The sequence below is a fragment of the Gymnoscopelus braueri genome, assembly GCF_963280865.1.
Source record: "Gymnoscopelus braueri genome assembly, chromosome: 24".
NCBI classification, from domain to species: domain Eukaryota; kingdom Metazoa; phylum Chordata; class Actinopteri; order Myctophiformes; family Myctophidae; genus Gymnoscopelus; species Gymnoscopelus braueri.
Genome location: NC_137626.1, coordinates 37,500,767 through 37,523,941, shown reverse-complemented (window position 1 = coordinate 37,523,941; position 23,175 = coordinate 37,500,767). Strand labels below are relative to the sequence as shown.

Below are 23,175 nucleotides of genomic sequence, written 5' to 3'. Positions count from 1 at the left end.
GGATCCTTGTAGGTCACCCCATCACAGAAGAACCCTCCAAAAAAGTACACCGTGTCCCCCACTGGCCCAGCGGAACGAGCAAGGAACAGTGCAGGCTGTGGTGTCTGTGGTGCTCTTTCCAGGGGCCTTGACCAGCACAACATCTCACACCCTTCTCTGTGTGTCTGTCTTTGATGATCTCTCCGACTCTTCTCTGTCTGTCTCAATCTCACCTTTGATTTGAATCGAATTGATTTGATTTATCGCCATGTCTTCAGTGTCTTATAAACAGTAGGCTGTCCTGGTCTGACGTCACACTCAACACAAACTAGTGGGGCGGCATAGCACGAAAATCGTTCAATTTTGCAATTAAAGCTACTAAATCAAATTTGGTAGAGGTGTTGATTGATATATTTTGAACAAATCTGGATATTGGGCCACCACAAATTCTCACCCTGGTGGGTGTGGCAGCCATTTTTCAAAATGGCCACCAGTAGTTGATCAAATATTTTGTCCTAGTAGGCCGAAATGTTGCTCAAGTATGTGAGTATGAAGGTGTGTGGGTATGTTCATTCTAACTGCCACTCCCATTACAACACCCCTATTTTACAAGCTCATAGTGCGGCACTCAGTGCCGTACTATGAGCTTGTACAGTATATCATGTTGAATAGCCTAAAGTATGACATAATGGTTAAAGTGGTTACACAGATAACCGTTCCCGGTCTCAATGGGTTAATCATGTTTTGTTTCTCTTTTGTCTTTCTAGTGGCGGACGAGAGTGACATGCGATCACTAGCAGGACATGGAGCAGGTGAGTGTTCATGTTACACACACACACACACACACACACACACACACACACACACACACACACACACACACACACACACACACACACACACACACACACACACACGCACATCTCCAACTAGAAAGTGGCGCTCCGCAGAGCGCTTAACTCCACCAGGCCAGGTGAGGCCTAGTCGTGGGGTTCAGCTGTGAGGACCCGAGGAAGTTGCGGCGATAAATGGTGTTTCTATGACATGCGGTTCAACTTTTAGCATTTGTGGTGCCTCCTATGGGCAGAGGTGCTTTTGCAGCTGTAAAGAGGCCCCATAACATGCAATTGAGTGTTGACTGGATGTTGCGTTCATGATCTGTGGTGCTTTGTTGTGGTAGCCTGATTACCAGCCTGAAGCTGCGTGAAGCTTCAGGCTAAAATTGGCTGCAATGTCCGCGATTACCAGGGGGAGGGGATTCAAATTTCCCTAAACCAATCACAAGAGATCCACGGATCCGCCTACATCTGACGTCATCGCACAGCTTGTTTTAGCAGATATTCGCTGATTGGCTTATCGTTAGACCACCCCCACCTCCGACTCTGATTTGACAGGTTTTTCTTCGACCGTGAAAAGCCATAGGCTCACATTATGACACCAGACCAAGAGGAGCTCACTCAGAGAGTGGGCGGGGTCTGTGGTCTGGAACCAGGCTATTGTTGTGGTAAAGAAACTAAGCTATAACTGCATAATAATACTAACTAGAAAGTACTGTTCCTGAAGAAACAGTGTGGGATCGCTAAGAATGTTGCTGGTATTGAGTATTGATAGTGTTAGTAGTGTTATAGTAGGGTCATAATACAATGACATCAGTATTATGACGTCACTAGAATGGCATTACCATTCACTAGAATGACATTATGCACTTTGACGTCACTAAATGGCATTTCTCCATTGAAATTACCCAAAAAACGGGGGGAATAATAATAATAATAATAAATAGTGAAGATAACATTAGTGTGATCGCTAAAATCGCTAAAGCGATCCCACAATAATAATAAATCCCTCCCACTATTTTTGGAACAACATGGACAACAAGTAAACAATATGGAATATCACAAAATCCTTTAAGACATCAATTTGGGGGTCCTTGACATGAACATGTTTGAGAACCACTGTTCTATGGCAGTGGTGTAAAGTAACTAAGTTCATGTACTTCAAGTACTGCACATAAGTACGAGTACGTGACATACTGGAGTACAGTATGTCTATTTTCCTATCATTTTACTTCTACTCCACTACATCTCGGAGACACATATTTTACTTTTTCTCCATTAAGATTATCTCAAGACTTCAGCCTTATATATACTTTTTTAGAAAATAGCCGATCTACAAGCTCACGACGTGTTGCTTTGCGACGTGTTGTGAGCTTGTAGATCTGCTATTTTCAAAACATTCTTTATACATTTGGAAAACTTGTGAAATGGGACATTCTGCATAATATAATGAGTACTTTTACTTTTGGAACTAAAGTAAACTTGTTTTACCAATGCTTTTGCACTTTAAAAAAAATTATAATAATAATTACATTGGAATTTTTCCCAATGTAAATCCTGTGTGTGTGTGTGTGTGTGTGTGTGTGTGTGTGTGTGTGTGTGTGTGTGCGTGTGTGTGTGTGCGTGTGTGCGTGTGCGCGCTGGCCAGCAGGGCCGAGTGGAGGGATGTTTTATGGCCCTATAGGAGTCAGCAGTGGCCCTGTGTGCTCAATCCTCACCCTGCCTGACAGCAAGCTCATTACATTACACCATGGATCCACTGCTTCATTTAGCTGCCCCACACACTGTATTTCTCTGTATTTGGCCACAGACCACCTTCTGAAGATATTTTGTGCTAAGGACCCCCATAAGTATGTGTGTGTTTATATATATATATATATATATATATATATATATGGTAAACGTGTTTTCTTTGGTGCTATACTTATACATTTAGCTGGGGACCCTGTGGAAACCCCTCTAGGACCCCTGGTTCCACTTTGAGAACCACTGTCCTATATGCCTCTCTCCCCCTAACTCCCCCCCTCATCCAACCACGTTTGAAAGCATGTAACACATGTACGGTCGAACACACGCTCTCTCGCTTATCGTCGCTGTTGGGCTGACACCTCTAATCTCCATGTTTCACCGTTTTAGCTTTATTTTTGTTTTTGGGGTAAATTAACGTCCTACTTAATCATTAGCGTCACACAGGAGCATCAAAAGTAGCAGATCCACAAGCTCGAAACGCGTCGCAAAGCGACGCGTTTCGAGTTTGCAGATCTGCTACTTTTGCTATTCCCCCCCCACACACACACGCGTGCGCACGCGAGCGCATGCACGGTTCTTAAATCCAACCGCGACAGCTTAAAGCGGACCTGTTGCCAGTAGCAATACAAATTTTCCTGAGTGCTATCGCCGACCTCAAAACCTCACACTCAGCATTCCCACAAGTGGGCGAGCCTGGAGCCAGCCCCCCGCCCCCCACCCCCCCTGTAATTTTTCTCCCATTTCTGATCAGCACTCATAACCCTTATGGAACCAGGATAAATAACGGTCTCCCTCCCTCCCACTGTTGACGTACAGCCTAATGCGTATTGACAGGGCTTTCTGTGTCCATTTCTTTTTTTCTTTTTTCTCTTCCTGTGTTTAGCTTACACGGCGCTATTTTGCAGGCCGGCTATACACTACGTCACACACACACACACACACACACACACACACACACACACACACACACACACACACACACACACACACACACACACACACACACACACACACACACACACACACCCACGCTGCCACACACACGCGGGCACACACACACACACACGCTGCCACGGGCACACATGCGGGCACAAGCATACACCCATGTTTATTCTTAATATACTTTGTAAGGCGATTGTATGAATGCAATGTTACGTTGTTTTGCAGTTTGCGAACGCTAGTACAGAAAATAGCCGATCTACAACCCCATGCTCGCGTTGTGAGGTTGTGGACCTGCTATTGTCGGTGTGCGTCACCGGCACACAATCGTAGTATAAATGGTTTCCATTCCTAACCCCTAAACCCAACCTGTACCTGCATACTACGAACCACAACCTGAATCTTCTACTAATTGTAAGTCTAGCTCTAACTAACCATTTATCTTGTGAGGACCAGGAAAATGGTCGACACAATGTCTAATTCTCAAATTCTACTGTACTTGTGGGGACATTTGGCCCTCACAAGTATAGTATAGTATTGCACACATTGCAGTATCTCTCTCTCTCTCTCTCTGTCTCTCTGTCTCTCTGTCTCTCTGTCTCTCTGTCTCTCTGTCTCTCTCTCTCTCTCTCTCTCTCTCTCTCTCTCTCTCTCAAATGGCTCCAGTGGTTCTTTATGAGCTTTGACATATTTCATTAGGCGGATGGTCTTAAGAGGCCTGCCTCCGTTCTTTAATCTGGATAAAACCTCCTGCAGCCCCCCCACACGTACTACCCTCCCCCCCCGCTTCCTGCTACCATCTCACTCGAATCAGTCTCTCTCTCTCTCTCTCTCTCTCTCTCTCTCTCTCTCTCTCTCTCTCTCTCTCTCTCTCTCTCTCTCACAATTCAATTCAATCAAATTCGATTCAAAAGGGCTTTATTGACATGAGAAAACATACGTTTACAGTGCCGTGTTACAATGTGACTTAGAGAAACATAAAAAAGATGGCTTACAAAGACATAAGAAATGCATGTTTGCATTCCTCTCAGAAATGGTTATCGTAGCTAACTCAATTGTTTCCGCTTTAGTTTTCTTTCCACAAATCAGTGCTATTGAACACCCTTTACGTCTGTGTTGATTAAAAACATATTGAACCAATGAAAAGTATTAAAAAGCGCTTCTGATCCATTGGATCCTCAAACTTTCTGCTAAACCAGCTAAGTCCACCAAAGGGGGGTGGAGTTAGCTGGTTTTGTGGGTGCAGGCTCCACCCCCTTTTGACCTCCAACCTCATTGTGAGCTTGGAGGTCCATTCAGCTGTTCTTATCAATGATGAACAAAACCTGCTAACTCCACTTTTTGTTTTGTTTTTGTCATTTCCTGAAAAATTAACCTTTTGAAGTTTTTAGAGAGGAGCACTGCTCAAGTCATCGTGTTGACGTGTGTATGTGTGTGTGTGTGTGTGTGAGGGAAGCAGTGGTGTAAAGTAACTAAGTACATTTACTCGAGTATTGTACTTAAGTACAATTTTGAGGTACTTTTACTTTACTGGAGTATTTCCAATTGTCTATACTTTTACTTCGACTCCATTACATCTCAGAGGCAAATATTGTACTTTTACTCCACTACAATTATTTGAAAACTTTAGTCACTTTACTTTGCAGATATACATTTTTACATTATAAAACATACATTAACCACTTCAGCCCTATTTTATATCTAGGCTATTTGAAAATAGCCCATCTACAAGCTCACAACGTGTCACATCGCAACGCATTTTGAGCTTGTAGATCTGCTATTTTCAAACATTTTAGTAATTTTTCTTGTGGTACCTTAACTCTATAACTGCCAAAGACGTTTATAAACGTCTTTGGACCTTCAGCTATTGCCTGCCAAAGACGTTTAAAAACGTCTTAAAAAAAAAAAAAAAAAAAAATTCTAAAAAGATTCTCTAATTATTTAAGATTGACACCTTTTCGATATTCCAAACGAATAAGGAGATAACAATTCCCAAAGATTTGCTGCTCCATCCACTTCAATGTTAAAATTGAAACGGACAAACAATTCACAATGTTTTTTGGTTTGAAACTACTGGTTTTGAGCTATTTTCAAACATCAAACAACACATGACAACAAGGTCAAATTGACCTCGTTGACATTTGTGAAACCACACCTGAATCTCATCTGTGATTAGAAATTATCTGGGATCAATCATACTGGAGAAAAATATTCTGTGGCTATGCGAAAAGGTACCAAAATCGGTCAAAACCCTGGCAGAGGCTACAGACTTTTTGAAAAAACTCTGGCAGGGTAAGAGTTAAGTACATTTTGATACCAACACTTTTATACTTTTCCTCAAGTACATTTTTTATTCCGGACTTTTACTTGTTACAAAGTACTTCTACATTGCAGTATTTATACTTTTGCTTAAGTAAAACATTTGAGTACTTTTTCCACCACTGGTGTGAAGCCAGTCTTTTACAACCCGGCGTCGAAGTGTGTCAATCTGCGTGCGAGCGCTATATGGACATTATATCCAAAACGGCCCTCCGCTCATAAAATTATGTCTCTGGACACGGGTGGTAAATCAAACTCCTTTATACCTGTGTAGCGTTGCCGTTGTCTGAGTGCCGTTTTGTTTGTGTTTATACTGTTAGCCCCGAAGCTAAGCCCACCCAGCGGCTACTGCTCCCAGAGCCTGTAGCGCACATGCCGAATCTCTGTGGTTTACACAAAAACGCTAATAAACAGCTTCAATTCGGGGAATGTTCAATGCCCGTCTGCAAGTTCAGATCAATTGCTCAACCCTTGAGGAGAAAGACGGACGGACTGACAGAGGAAATGTTCCCTTGGGATAACATTTTGAAACAAATGGCCGCAATATTCCAATGTTTTGCATTCACTTGCATAAACTTGTGTAAAACCTTTGGGACAAATAGCGCCACATTTTTCAAATAGCTAATAGCTGAAGGTCAAGCCTATATTTGGATAATATAATGTGAATTTCTAAATGATCAAATAATTGCAATTAAATGTAATGTGTAGGGTGTATTGGCCATATTGGTATAGCTATATTTGCGTGTCTCCATTTCCATTACATGTCTCAATAGGCTACACATGGATTGGTTCTGAATAAGTGCAACTGTTTCAAAATAAACAAATTTGCCGAAATATACCAGACATTGGTTCCTATGACTGGATCTCTGCCTAGCTCCAACACACACACACACACACACACACACACACACACACACACACACACACACACACACACACACACACACACACTCACACTCACACTCACACTCACACACACACACACACACAGCCGCTCAGCCTTCTCATTCACCGTTTCCCCTTTTCTCCGTAGCCGGCTTGGATCTGTTCTCAACTTAAAAAACTTTAAATAATGTGCTTTCTGACACGCGGTGACATCGCACATTAAAGCTCTGGAATGTCGGAGCAGCAGCGCTATTTAGGTTAAATTGTGGGTGCATTTGCGACCAAAACGGTAGCAATGTTGAGCCCTGAAGGTTGTTGTATACCATTAGACATCCTTCTACTGTCACTCGTTCTCTCCAGTTCAGTGTCATGTGGTTATAGTGAACATGTTGCAGTCTTGACCCAGCATCTGTGTCTGTGTGGATGGCCTCTCCTCTCCTCTCCTCTCCTCTCCTCTCCTCTCCTCTCCTCTCTCCAGTTCTTTGGCTCTCCTCCAGTGTATAAAATCTCCCCTGGCAGCTTTCATGGTGCACAGGGGCCTGGGAACGCGTCCAGCATGCACGCACGCACACACGCACACACACACACACACACACACACGCACACGCGCACGCGCACACGCACACACACGCACACACACAGCTCAGTGTCATTAGCTGAGGTGCAGACAGCTACAGCACACTGCAGCACTGCATCTCAAACAGCATCTCTCGTGTGTGTGTGTGTGTGTATGTGTGTGTGTGTTTTTGGGCCTCTTGAAATTGTAGTGTCTGCGTGTGTTAAACCTAATTTATGCTCCGTTGCATGGCAAAAAAAGCAGATCTACAAGCTCACAAAGATAATGATAATGAATTATGTTCTACTAACTATGTTATAATCAATGAAACACACAATGACAAGTACATTTTAAGAAAATTACTTAGAATAGAGATGGGTTTTCAGAAGAGATTTAAAAGATGACACTGATTGTGCACTTCTTAGGTCAACAGGAAGGGCGTTCCAAAGCTTTGGGGCCCGTACTGCAAAAGTCCAGCCACTCTTTTGTGATGAGCTGGGGTGTGGGAATCTCCAGGTCTCACAGATGTGACCCTGTGAGCTTGTAGATCCCCCCCTGCATAAATTAGGCTTTATGCCCCACCTGCATGTACATGCACATGGGTTGTGTCTGCTTGTGTCTGTTACCGTGCATGTGTGCTTGGCTTTAGATGATTTGGAGGCTGTTTAAGCGCTGCTCTGCTGGCTACCTAACAGCTAGCTCAGTAGCCGTGGCCTGTTCGCCGCTAATGTTTACCTCGCTACCTCAATTAGACTTTAAAAACAGTCTGCAGCCCTCCGCCTGGAAACTACCACTTGAAGCATGCACGCATGCACGCACTCACGCACTCTCACACACACACACACACACACACACACACACACACACACACACACACACACACACACACACACACACACACACTCTCTCTCTCTCACACTCACGCATGCCTGCGAACAAGCATTCACGTGCACGAGCGGAGTGGCACGCGAGAACGACTCCATTCATTAACATGGAGCGGAAGAAGATCAGCATATGTGTGCTTGTGCACCTGGTGAGTTTCTAGTGTAACCCTAATGCCGAAATTAGCAGATCTACACACTCACAGCGCTATTTTTGGTGTGCGCAACGTATCAGATATAATCCAACCCTAACCCCTAAACATAAACTCTAAATGTGTAATCCGAACACTGACATGAACCAGAATCTTTTTTATTTTATTTTAAGTATATGTATTTCTATATCTTTTAAACCATAAAAAAATGTGTCTTCTGCGGGCCAGGAAAACTGTCATCACAATGCCTTTTTCTCAAATTCTACTATACTTTTGGGGACATTCGGCAGTCGCACGTATAGTAATACAATAACACATGAACACACACACACACCCTCCCTCCTCTCCTCTCCTCTCCTCGCGTCGTTGGGTTCGGCAGCATCCGGCATGTCGTTGTTGATTTAACTTGAGAGTCACCATGTTGTGGCGATTTGACTTGATTGATCGCTGCATGTCTGCCACAGACATCTGCTTATACATGTATATATGATCGCTGTCACCGGGGTAACCTCGCATGTCCAAAACCCTTCCTTATTTTATTAATAAAAAAAAAAACAATGCAAATACTGAAAATAGCCAATTTGTGCGACACTCTTGAATGATGAAGAAGGGTGTTCATTTACGGGAAAAAAACATATATGGAGATACAAGGTTTCTGCCCGACAGCGACGATAATGATCGCTGTCACGTGGAAACCTTATTTGTCCAAAATGTTCACTTTTCAGGAAATGGGAAAAAAATAACCCTTTGTTCCAATGTGGTTATTATTTAGACACAAGCTCGTGTTAATGAAGAGGTGTGTGTGTGTGTGTGTGTGTGTGTGTGTGTGTGTGTGTGTGTGTGTGTGTGTGTGTGTGTGTGTGTGTGTGTGTGTGTGTGTGTGTGTGTGTGTGTGTGTGTGTGTGTGTGTGTGTGTGTGTGTGTGTGTGTGTGTGTCGTGCACCACTGTACGCTACTATCCATTTTTCACAAGTGCTTTTAGCCAGTGTGCTGTTACATAGCCCACCTCTTTAATCCAGCAGAGGTGAGTGAGTGGTAATTATGAAAGGGTCTTTTTAAGTCTCCTCCACTTATTAAGGCCATTCATCTAGCTGGGCTGTCTAAGTACATGCAGGCCATATGTTCGTATGCACGCACGCACGCACGCACGCACACACACACTCACACACAAAATGGCACCTTTTGTACACTCTCGCAGTTAAATTAACAGGGAAAGAGAGATTTTACAGTGTGAATTAGGGTCCCATAGAGTCTTTATTGTCATATCACAGGTGTAAATAAGTGGGTCATTCTTTTTTGTTGGTTTGTGAGCTCCATCATTTTGTTGTATATAAAACAAATTGTAGTAATAATCTAATAATTTAAATAAGCATTTCAGAGAGAACATACACCAATCTAGATATCTACATAGTCAGAGGTGGAAAGTAACTAAGTACATTTACTTAATTACTGTACTTAAGTAAAATGTTGAGGTATTTGTACTTTACTTGACTATGTTCAATTTCCAATGATTTTACTCAACTACATCTCAGAGGCAAATATTGTACTTTTACTCCCCTACAATTATTTAACAACTTTAGTTACTAGTCACTTTGCAGATATACATTTTTATATTACAAAACATACATTAACCACTTTAGCCCTATTGTATACATAGGCTATTTGAAAATAACCGATCTACAAGCTCACAACGTGTCGCATCGCGACACGTTGTGAGCTTGTAGATCAGCTATTTTCAAACAGTTTAGTACTTTTACTTTTGGTACTTTAAGTATATTTTGATGCCAATACTTTTGTACTTTTACTCAAGTAACATTTTGAACCCCGGCCTTGTGCTTGTAACATAGTATGTTTATATTGTGGTATGGCTGCTTTTACTTGAGTCAAATATTCTTCTTCCACCACTGCATACAGTACATACACAGATCAGCAGATACAGTATGTCCATGAGGTGAAGCATGAAAAAAGGTTGAGACATCACTGCTCTAAATGCATGCAGGCCATATGTTCCCCCCCTTTCATCTAAACATGATTACAAGTGGACGGCTGCCTCCCAAACCAGCCTCCACTCATAACCGCTGAGTGCACTTAAACTGCCCGGCGATGGAAAATGATTGGCCCGGCACTTTTAATTGGAATGGATTTTTTATTGGCCAGCGTGGAGTAATTGGAGTGTGCCTGTGGTTGCAACAGTTAATCAAATGTATTGATTTAACTGATTATAAGAAATAATTGATTTGAATAAAATAATATTGTTTTTATTATTTTTTTTCAAATGTAGCAGATCTAAGAGCTAACATAGTGAGCTTGTAGATTGGCTATTTTCCCATTTCTTTGCGTGACACACCATTGTAGGAAGGAGTACAATTTGTGACTTTATTGGTTAAGCAGGCAATCAATTTAAAACAGAATTAAAACAGAATCAAATATATGTTTATATATATATATATATATTTGGATAATTTGATCGATCGAAACAGTAATCAATAGTAATCAATGATAATCACTAATACAATAATGGGCAGTTACAGCCCTAGACTGTGTGTTGATTGGCTCAGTGGTGTGTGCAGGGCGCCAGGCAGAACAGATGGTCCACACAGGCGTTTGACTCAATTGCTTTGAAATATGAAAGACGTTTGATTTCTTTCACCTCTTGATATTTTGACCATAAATCCTATTCATTCATTCCATACAAAGCTAGGTCCACTGTCACTGTCTCCCAGTAGACAGAGGTACTTGCATCAATGGCAGAACTACAATAAAGATGGCGGTGCATCTAGATTCACATTCAGTATTAGTAGACCAGTGTCCAATCTGGTGTGGCATCTGCTTCAAATAACTACTTTGACATCGTCAACCACTAGGCAAGGGCGCCAATAGTGTGGGTGCCTCGGGGCTAAAGCACCCAGGAGAAATGGCGAGCACCCATCACAAACTCATCACAAAAAAAGAAAAAACCGACATCTACACTTCATGGAGTAAATTTTTTGTACCAAATTAACCGAATTAACCACATTAAAGTAACAAAAAAAAACCCAAAAGGTAACAAACCCGAAAAAAAAAAAAGCACAGCGCAGCTTGGACATAAATCGGCGCCCCTGCCACTAGGTGCCCCATGGCCGACCTCTAAATGTCCGTAGGTGGTAATTCTGAGGGCAGTGGTTCTCAAGTCAAGGACCCCCAAATGTATGTGTTTGGTTGCGGACCCCGATCTTAAAAGATGTTGTGCCAGGGACGGGATCCCATACATGATTTGTGTTGTTAAAATGTTAAAAATATATATTTTGGCTTGAAACAGATAGCTCACAACGTGATACATATGAGCTTGTAGTATGCTGTGCTTGGTTTTTCGTAGCGAGTCGACACCACTCGGCTAGGTGGGACTTACGGCACGAAACGAACACTCCCTTCCTCGGAAACAGTCTGAAAACGGCTTAGTTTTGTTCTATTCTGTTTTATTACCCCGACTTTACATATAATATAGGGGTTGAAGAGGTTGAACTTATTTTGTTGCTATAATAACACATGTTGCTTAGGACCCCCTGGAACCCCCTCATGGACCCCCTGGGGTCCCCGGACCCCACTTTGAGAAGCAATGTCTTAGAGTGTAATTTGGGTGCCTAAATGTCTCAATGGAAGAGTAGGGAGAGCACCTCCAACCACTGCACATGTAGCCTACTAGTAACATACTCTAACATAGAGAATGGTTAATATAACTTTACATCCATTAACATAAATCCTGAATTATAGCTTTTAGACCGTTTCTTTCTTATGACACTGTCAGAACCTGTTGTGTCCCACTCTTGGTCCCCGTCCCATGGATTGGGAAACCCCCCTCAGGGCTTTTAGCCACAGAATCCTCCCGCATATGAACTTCTCTCTGCTCCAATAAGGATTTAAAGGCTGCATTCAATAAAGTCACAATACGCTAAAACCCATGACACCACACGGTTCATTGCATTTCCTATTGTGTGGCTTTTTTTACGATGCGGTATCCATTTCAATTCAGAAAGCCTTTATTGGAAGAGGTCAGCGGTGGAAGAAGTATTCAGATCTTTTTTACTTAAGCAAATGTAGCAATACCACAATGTAAACATATAAATACATGTCCTGCATTCATAATTTTACTAGCGTAAAAGTATAAACGTATTGGCATCAAAATATACTTTTCAGCACCAGAGTAAAAGTACTATATTTCTTCCAAATATGTCAAAAATAGCCGATCTAGAAGCTTCACAATGCGTTGCTTTTTCGAATAGCTGAATATTAAAATATGGCGTTCAACAGGGTGTCCGGGACCCCTAGGGGCTCCTCAGAGTTAATACAGGGGGTCTGCCAAATCGTTTTGTGATAAGGACTTTTTGTATTTATTATTATTAGCCACTTAAACCCTAGCAACCCTATTCTGGGGGGAATGCTATGTGTTGTGAGCTTGTAGATTGGCTATGTTAGAGAAACATATTCATCTCTCTCTCTCAGCTAAGGGGTTCTTGGCCTGAAAAACTTTGAAGACCCCTGAAATAGTGCTTAAGTTGTTAATGTATACTGTGTTTTGCAATAATAACCTAAATATGAAAAGTAACTAAAGCTGTCAAATATTCACGGTGGACAATATTTGCATCTGTGGTGTGTAGAGGAGTAGAAGTATAAAGTATCAAAAAATATGGAAATATTCAGGTAAAGTAAAAGGACACTACAATTGTACTTCTAAGTACAGTACTTGAGTAAATGTACTTTCCCTGATTTCCACAACTGAAAGAGGCCATCTTTACACGTATCTGTGTCTTTGTAAATCAATATTGTCGGGCAGAAACCATGTAGCTCCTTATCTCCATACTTATCATGCGTTTTCGTAAATGAATGCCCTACTTCATCATTCTACAGTGTCACACAAAAGTAGCACAAATAGCCAATCTACAAGCTTGACCTTGTAGATCTGCTATTGTTGCTATTTTTCAATTAGAATCCAGAAAAAGCAACATATTTGGACATGAGGTTTCCACCCGACAGAGACGAAAATGCTAAAGAGTTTTAAAGGGGGTCTGTTCAACCCGATAGCATTTATTGAACCGTTCTTTTACAAGTGGGCCTTGTCTTGTCCATAGAGAACAATTACATTGCATGTGTTTTTTATGGCAAACGCAGAAATAGAGCCCTTCTTTTTTTACTGCTTCCCAACAAAATGACCCTGTGTTTTTACGAGCCTGTTGTGAGATTGGATCTGCAGATGGAATAGGACTGTGTGTGTGTGTGTGTGTGTGTGTGTGTGTGTGTGTGTGTGTGTGTGTGTGTGTGTGTGTGTGTGTGTGTGTGTGTGTGTGTGTGTGTGTGTGTGTGTGTGTGTGTGTGTGTGTGTGTGTGTGTGTGTGTGTGTGTGTGTGTGTGTGTGTGTGTGTGGGTGGGTGGGTGGGTGTGTATTTGTGCTGCATGTGCAAATATTCATGGGTGTACAGTAACCTATAGAATTGTAAATGCACACATCCCTGTGTACTCAATGCTGTGGGTGTGTGCGTGTGCATACATACGGGCATGTCAACATTTTCCAGAGTTTCAAAAAATGTAATAAAAAAAACTAAATTCTCAAAACATTTTAACATTTTGAAATTAATAAAAAAAATTAAGTAAAATAACCGATCTACAAGCTGACGACCTGCTGCATCGCTTGTAGACCGACTATTTTTCCGCCATCATCTATCTATCTATATATCGTCTCAGTCGGGTGGAAACCTCACATGGCCAAAACCTTTCAGGATACAAATTCAAAAATAGCAAAAATAGCAGATCAGCAAGCTCAAAATGCGTCGCTTCGTGCCACATTTCGAGCTTGTAGATATGCTATTTTTGACGCTTTTGTGTGCCACTGTAGTATGGTCAAGTAGGGAATTAAGTTTCTGCATGACGCAACGATATATACTATAATTCACGGAATCTCTGTCTGTGTGCGTTTGTCACAGAAAAATGTCCCTGGTGTAACTCTGACAGCGTCCGTCCGACCGTTCGGTCTCAAACTTGGTTTTTGTGTCTCATATGACCCCAGAGGTGTGTAAAAATCCCCCACAGTGTCGGAGAAAGACCAGGACATTCTAGGCCGGTCCAAAGGGTGCCGGCCTATTACGTACAAAACAGGGCTTAAGTGTTTAAAACAGTTTGAAGCATGCATGAACACAAAGCCCCCCATATACAGCGTCTCCCTGACAACTCACCTTTCGAGCCGTGGGGTCTGTTGTCTGTAACCGCGGCAACCCCCTACGCCTCCATCCTCTGCCAAGCTGTTTACTGTGGAGTTTTATTGTGGTGCAGTTGAAAGACGGGTATTAACACATCGTTTTTTTTTAAACAGGGTACATTGTTTTTTACCGTTTAGGCCGATCGTTTTAGAGCTGTAGAAGCCTCCACGAGGGGGCACGGTGGCGCAGTCGGTAGCGCTGTCGCCTCACAGCTAGAAGGTTCTGGGTTCGATTCCCGCCGGGGGCACTGGGGCCTGGGCGTGTTCTCTCCTCCGTGTCATCAATGTCCATACCCTAGGTGGGGTTGGCGAAAGGGCCTCTCTGTGTGGAGTTTGCATGTTCTCCCCGTGTCCCCTAGGGTAGGTACCCTCACAAAAACATGCTGTAATCCTGGTCTCTATACTACCCCCCCCTGGTCAGCCGAGGCGCCTGATGGAGGGGAAAGGAACTGGTTGGAATAACGTGTTCCTTCCACGCGCTACATCCTACCAGGGAACCTCCCCCCTGTCAGGTGATAAGAAGCGGCTTGCTAGCTCTCATACCTTGAAGGAGGCATGAGCTTGGCTCTAGGCTCTACTTAGGCTGGCAGAGGGAGTGTAGCGTCCAGGATTACTCAGATAATTGGCACTGGGTGAAAAAATGGGTTACAAAAATGGTGGGATAAAAATGTTGAAGTAAAAAAAAAAGAAGCCTCCACGAGGACCCGGATGTAAACAAAGGGTGTCTGGGCAATGGCCAAGGGTCCCGTCTAACGACGGGAACAATAATATTTCCAGCGCGATCCGCCATTGCAGAGTGATCGCCTGTCGAAAATGGGTTGTTTTGACTACTGTAAAAAAGTATGGTGATATGGAGCTTTTTCTCAAGATCCTATCATTGGAGCGACGGAAGAGACGTTTTTTGGGCTGACGTCACATCCGTCCATTCCATTTTAAAGGGTCCTAGGATCATTCCGAAGTGTGTTTCGAGTGGGCAGTCTAGACAAAAATAATCTGAAGGCTGAAAGTGTTGGGCAGAAAGCTTCTAATCTCCATATTTCAACTTGTTTTTCTTTGTTTTGCAAATTAATTCCCTACTTTATCAGTCAAGAGTGCCATGGAAAAGTAGCTGGTCACATTATGATTGTTTTATAAATATTGAAAAAGGGTATTAACTCTCTCAGTGCCACGCCCGAGATATCCCGAGTTTTTCCCGAGTACCCTCCGTGCCAGCACGAGAAATCCCGAGTTTTTACTTTTGACTGTGGTCGCGCTATTCTGTTTGTTTTTCATGATCACTTTCGCTTCCTGACTCCTTCAGACTCATTGGGTTCCGGTTTCATGACGCAGATTCCGTTTCCGGTTCTCTTTTTTTTCCCGCGGTCATTTTCGGCCAGAATAGGGAAAGTCACGGTTTTTCACACGGTATAAAATACGAACGGAGAGGTCCACGTCTACTCTCTTTGGTCTGGGTGACGATCAGTCATCGTAGTCGTGTATCGCATCGTAATTTAGCCCGATCAACGATTGTCAAAAATGTCAACATCCGGTTATGACCGGATGTGACGTGAGCCTGTTTGGGAGGGGGCGAGTGAGCCAGTGAGGTCATCAATGTGTCGATTTGTTGCTCTCTACTGGTAGAACTGTATTATGGGTTTAAACACCTAATCAGATAATTTATTTGAATGAAAAATTACAAAATAAAAAAAAACGCAAATTGCTGGCACTGGGGGAGTACTTTATGAAAAAACTCTTGGCACTGAGAGAGTTAATGAGAGCTTATGACTAAATAATAAATTCATTAGATCCATTGGCGCTGATCGGAGCAATGGTGTGCCTTGTCAATGTGTGGCCACTGGAAGCAGAAAGCTGGGCCGTACAACGTGGCCCCTGGTGTGGCTATTCCATAGAGTTATAATGTATCTAGAGGGCGGATTGCCCCGCTCCCAGCTATTCATTTCTATGAAAGTGCTCAGTGGCGTTTTGAAACACCCGGAAGTCTGTAATAGTAGTAATATTGGGTCGATATTGGTTCGATTAGAGCGGCCATAGAGTTATGAGCAGGCGCACAAACGGGAGATGTGCGCGCAGTAGCATTTTAAATGCAGAAGTAGTGCATTCTCAGATTTGGCCGATTCACTGTTCTACCGTGGTTCTCGGGGCTTGGGATATTCTGATGGCAGACCCCTGAACAGTGTTTGTGGCAAGTTTGGCAAGACCGGGAAAGCATGATTTTTGATTTTAACTTTATTATGTTATACTTTATTCAAAAATAGCAGAATATACAAGCTCATAGCGTGGCACTCGGTGCCGCACTATGAGCTATAATATATTTTTTTAATCATGATTTTGTTTTTGTAAATCTTTGAATATATATATATATATATATATATATATATATTTTTTTTTTTAAGCAAACATTTGTAACTCAAATCTTTGCCCCGGAACTAAATATTTTGAGATGGGGGTCCGTGGCCAAACACATATCATTTTGGGGGTACTTGACATGAAAAAAGTTTGAGAACCACTGATAGTATAGCAACACAACAGAACACTTTTAGGATTTAAATTTTAGAAGACATTTGTATAGAATCGGCCTCATGTCTTAATAGGTTAATAAGGAAGGTTGATAAACTGATAAAGTGAAGATGTGTTTGGGTGGAAACGATGACATCACAGCTCTTCTATGCGCACATGCCCATTGTTGCTTTTTGTAATGAGCATGTGCCTGGAAACAACAGCAATGATGGCAGGTGTATATACAGTGTCCTTTATGTTTGGTTAGAACTGCTAGGGATAATTACAAGTTTATAACTTAACTTAGCGTTGTTGCATCAACTGCACCACTTCACCGGCGAGCAAAAGTCGTCCCAATGTTACTTAGTTCACACTGTCTGCCGTTAAATGTCAGCCGGATGCGACGGTTTTGGATTAGCCCTAACCGTGACCTCCCCCCTTCACTCTACATTTATTGAGATGATCTTTCTGAGGATATCGTCTCTGCCGTTGTGGAAACCTCATATGTCCAAAACTGTCTCTTGTCAGGATTCAAAAGTAGCAGATCTACAAGCTCAAAACGCGCTTGCGGTTCTGCTACTTTTGATGTTTGTGTGTGGTGCTGTAGCAGTGGTGGAAGAAGTACTCACACATTTTACTTAAGTTAAAGTAGCAATACCACAATATAAAAAGACTATTTTACTCTTTTAAAAGTAAAAGGCCTATGTTCAAAATGTTACATGAGTAAAAGTACAAAAGTATTGGCATCAAAATATACTTAATGTATAAAAAGTACTAAAATGTTTGAAAATAACAGATCTACAAGCTCACAACGCGTCACGCGTCACAAAAAAAGCACACGTAACAGGACATCGACGGGGGCCTTTAAAGTTGGGTGTTATGCGGTGTAGAAGCGGAGTTCTTTTCCAGGTTGTATAGCACCGCTGCGTGATTCCCTGAGGCTATGTGACAGGAACAACCACTCAACCCCCATGTCTACTGAATACTGACAAGACTCTCACACACAACCTCATATCCATATCACACACAGCTTTAGCCCATTCAATCCGGGAACGCATACCGTGTCATCATTTTACATTTCTTTGGCTATTTGTTTTGAAAAATCGTGAAAATGTGTGCTATGTGAACATTTGTGACTCAAATATTTGCTTCTTGGGGTCCCTCAAACAAAATATTTTGAGATGGGGGTCCTTGACCAAATACATATAATTTTGGCGGTCCTTGACCTGAAAAAGTTTGAGAACCACTGATATTACAGCAACAGTTTAAAAGAAAAAACTATAGGATTTAGAAGACATTTGTAGAATCCCCAGAAGCAAAGATTTGAGTCACAAATGTTCGCTTTAAAAAAAAAATAGCAGATCTACAAGCTCACAGTGTGGCACTCGGTGCCACACTATGAGCTTGTAGATCTGCTATTTTTGAATAGCCAAAGAAATGAAAAAAATTACACGGATGCGTTCCCGGTCTTAATGGGTTAAGTGTGTGTGTGTGTGTGTGTGTGAGAGAGAGAGAGAGAGAGAGAGAGAGAGAGGTTGTGTGAGAGCTATTATATAACTATTTAGTAAGTTGTTAAACGTCAGTGGAACAGGCCTCATTACACTGAATGACATTTATGGCTACAACCCTGTTGGCCCGCTTAAAATCAGTGGTTGAAAGTAACTAAGAGCATTTTACTCAAGTACTGTCCTAAAGTGCAATTTTGAGCTATTGTCCCAGAGTCAAGTCAAAGCCAGTTTGGAATAGAATGGTTTTGTTGCTCAATGGTAAAGGATAGTAGTGTATTGTCGCTTTTCTTTTGTCTTTATTTTTTTGCATAGATTCTTGTCCTACTTTGTCATACTACAGTCTCACACAAAAGTTGTGAAAATAGCCGATGTACGATGTGACGCGTTGTGAGCGCCACATCGAGACACTCACCGCCCCACGTCTCAGACAAGACGTGATTTTCGAACGGCATCCCGGAGAGCATCTGCCGACGCAGCGTGGCGTCTGATATATGTGATAAACGCCCATTTCACCCTCCGCTGGTCCCAACAGGGTGGGGTGGGGGGGGAGGGGCACTCATTCCGACGATTAAAGGCTCATTATTAATTTATCTCCAGCCTTCAACCACTTGACATGCATGGGCTGAGAGCACACCGACACACACACACACACACACACACACACACACACACACACACACACAGAATCACCAATCACGCATGCATACCCACACATGACATATCGTGGCTGATTTATACCTTGTTGCGCACCGCCTTTTGTGCATTGAAAACAGCAGATCTACAAGCTCACAGCACATTGCTACATGACACGTTGTGAGCTTGCAGATCTACTATTGTTGATGCCGGCGTGCAACTATGTATGAATCGGGCCTTACGCTTGCTTTTTTGCAAGACACTTGCAGGCGACTGGCAAGAGCACGCACACACGCGCACACACACAGTGCTATCGCCTACACACAGTGCTTTTCTACATGCATACCCAAAATTGTTAATATGGCCTCTTTTTAAAACAGACACGCACACGCACGTGCGGCCTCCTCTCTTGCTCTCTCGCTTTGGCAAAGGAGCTTAATTCCATCGGAGAGCTCGCGAGCCGGACAGCCGTAATTACATTTTGTGACACAAATCCTTGCCTCTCAAATTGAGCGTTTTATTCCTGAACCCTGCCCTCCCCACCCCCCCCAAAGCCATTCATACCTCCTTATTCCCCCCATAAATCCCCCACACATCCTCTCAGAAAGTCAATTTAAGACTGAAAAGACAGCGACACCCTCCTCCTCCCCGAATCCTTCAACTCTATAGCGTCCTTGAAATCTCAACAGTTTCACTTCTGTTCTAGTCAACAGCTTTTAAAACGCTCCCACATGTCAAAGAAAGAAAGAAAAACGAAACGTCTTAAGTAGTGAGCTGCCACCAAAGCAGGAGAGTCTTTTTTTTTATTAGGAGCCATCACACCCAGCCTGGCTATAGCCAGATCCCAAACCTCACGGGGCTGCCTCCGCACCTCATCTGCCCTTGTTACAATGAAATTGGTGACCTGCTGAAATATGTGACCATCTTGTGGACTTCACATAAACATCCATGTCCGAACCAAACCAAACCAAGGCACTGGATACCATGTCGGGATTAATGGACTGTGACATCAAAGTCCACGGGCCAATCACAGCACATTTCTGAACCTAATTATTCAGAAAACCCCAGACCACAGAAAATCCACTGAATGTTCAGGAGTTCAGTGTTTTGGGTGTAATTTAGGTCAGACAACCTAAAAAAAAAATGCTACTATTTGAACAAGCATTTGCAAATGTGGCATGCACAGGCTTGTTTCTGTTCTAACTGCTTTAATACCTCGTTTAGTTTTTCATCTTTGTGAGATTTCTCTGTGAGAAGTACTATGTAAATACAATTTGACTTACTTACTTGCACCAAATCTTGCCATCTCGCCAATCGTGGCGAGCGTTCCCCCGGAATACAGATGAAGTGGTTAATCCGCTGTGCATTCTGATTACCGCTGGTTTCCCACTCTAGCTGCCTAATCGGGGTCTAATTTATACTCCTGGGACCCCCAGGTGAATGAGATTCAGGACACCAGCTGAATGTCATTTACAATTGAAGGAGACTTCTCATTCTCCAGGCCACCGAGGAGAGAGAACCTGCTTTATTTCAGTATAGTGAGGCTTGTTCTTAACAACACAAACCCTATATGGTTGACTGGAGTCCCACAGGGCTCTGTACTAGGGTGTTTTCTGTTATTGTGGGGAAAGCTTTCGCGGAAAATAGCCGATCGACAAGCTCACAACGCGTTGATCTGCTATTATCTGTGAAAGCTTTCCCCACACTACAGATGCTGAGGTTTAAGTGGTTAACTCATTGAGTGCCATTAACGTGTTTCACGTGTTTTACCGCTATGGTGCAACGTGCCATTAACGTGTTTCACGTGTTTTTGACGTGTCTCTCCTAAAAACCTTAAAAATATGAGTTAGGCAATTATGCTATGAGGCTAGCAAAATGATTGTCCCAGTTTAAATGTGATTAGTTTGAGGGGTTACGGCCTGAAAAGTTAACCCTTATAACATTGGTTCTCAAATTGAGGTACGGGGGTCCTTCAGGGAGTTCCAGGGGGTCCCCAGCTAAAGGATGAATAGTTAGGAACCAAAAATGGACCCTTATGGGTCTGTACACTCTCAGAGTTAAATTAACATTGATTTTACAATATAAATTGGGGTCACAGAGATAGAAATGCCATTAAATGGGGGTCCGTGGCCTAATGCATGTCAAACTGGGGGTCCTTGAAATTAAAATGGTTGAGAATCACTGCTAGAGCCGTAAAAATCTTCTCTTATGGGGGTCCCTGGCATATCTTTTCAAATGGGGGTCAAGTTGGGGGTCCTTGACATGAAAAAGTTTGAGAACCACTGCCTTATAACATCCATCCACCTCCATACTCTCTTTCTGTCCTGTCTCTTCCCCGTATCTCAGAGCCCCCGGCTGGGGGAGGAGCGCTGGGCCCAACGCTGGGCCTGCGGAAGTCCAGCTCCCTGGAGAGCCTGCAGACGGCCGTGTCGGAGGCCCAGCAGAGCCGCACGCAGGCCGACGTGCCCTTCCACCGGCCGCGGCCGACCGTCATGGTGCGCGGCCGCGGCTGCAACCAGAGCTTCCGCGCCGCCATCGACCACTCCTACGAGGGAGGGGCGTCCGACGGTAAGGACGCACTGTATGACATTAAATTGAAGACAGAGATGTTTAAAACACTTAACTCATTCACTGCCAGATTAATTTCTGGCTGTGTTTGCCCACTGCCAGCATTTTTTTCTTTTTTTTTAAAAACTTTCAACAGGTCACAAAACAATTCTATTCATTATGTCAAGTCAAAAAATGCATAATTCAAAAGGAGATCTCTGATGGTGATATCAAAGAAAAGGCCCCGTCAGAAACTTGAAAAAAAAAAAGCTCTTTATTGTGACGTTTCGGCCGTTAGACCTTCATCAGGACAGACAATGTCTGATGAAGGTCTAAAGACCGAAACGTCGAAATAAAGAGCTTTTGCAAGTTTCTGACAGTGTGCGGGTCCCTTTTCTTTGATTATTTGTATTACAAAAAAAAAAAAAAAGTATGACAGTACAGTAAAAAGGAACATAAAAAGTCCCGGGGCTTGTTCTTATTGTGGTCAATACATTAAAAAATATATATATTTTGAATATAATGACAAGTTTGTCTGTAGGTTTAAATGTAAATATAAATATTGAAACAACGAAAAGTATCAACAAGCACTTGTGACTAAATAATAAGTACATTGGCTCCATTGAAACACAGGTTCTGTTTTCCATTTCTTGAAAAGTAACAGTTGTGGACATAGAAGGATTCTACTGATCACTGTCCTTTGGATATTGAAAAATAGCAGATATACAAGCTCGTAGCACCGCGCTACGAGCTTGTAGATCTGCTATTTTTGAAAAATCATGATTTTTTTTTGCAATTCTTTGATTATATATATTTTTTAAAGCGAACATTTGTAACTCAAATCTTTGCTTCTGGGGGATTCTACAAATGTCTTCTAAATTCTAACATTTTTTTTTTATACTTATGTTGCTATAATATCAGTGGTTCTCAACTTTTTTTCATGTCAAGGACCCCCAAAATGATATGTATTTGGCCACGGACCCCCATCTGAAAATATGTTGTTCAGGGACCCGCCCAGAAGCAAAGATTTGAGTTAAACATGTACTGTAGAAGATTTGCACACATTTTCACGATTGTTTTTCAAAAATAACAGATCTACAAGCTCATAGGGCGGCACTCGGTGCCGCCCTATGAGCTTGTATATCTGCTATTTTTTCCCAAAGAAATTGTAAAATGACACAGATGTGTTCCCGGTATTGATGGGTTAAATACAGTTCCTTTTTAATACAGGACTGCTTGTTAAAAGTGAGACGTTCCTTTTAAGACATGGGGGACACATTCATTGCACTAAGAAGCCACTTTTCCCAAAACAAACTCCTGTAGTGGTTTACATAAAAGAGTGTCTCTGGGACAGAGCCAGGGCCCTGCCATGGGGACAGTGCTTAGCCTGAGTACCTCTAATGAAATACTACACCCTTTTATCTCCTCAGCATTTGTGGGAGGAAGAACAACTTAGTATTTTGTCTTAG

General features: G+C 42.5%; 1 protein-coding gene across 2 annotated transcripts in view; it reads left to right on the top strand.

Annotated features, from left to right (window-relative positions):
* The window catches only part of LOC308080147 (partitioning defective 3 homolog B-like), a 355,069-nt gene that overhangs the window by 181,340 nt on the left and 150,554 nt on the right, over positions 1-23,175 (top strand). For both annotated transcript variants that reach the window (XM_080421925.1, XM_080421924.1), the window contains exons 18-19: positions 747-791; positions 21,506-21,727. In XM_080421925.1, coding sequence (XP_080278051.1) covers positions 747-791; positions 21,506-21,727 — 267 coding nt within the window. The remainder of the gene's footprint in view (positions 1-746; positions 792-21,505; positions 21,728-23,175) is intronic.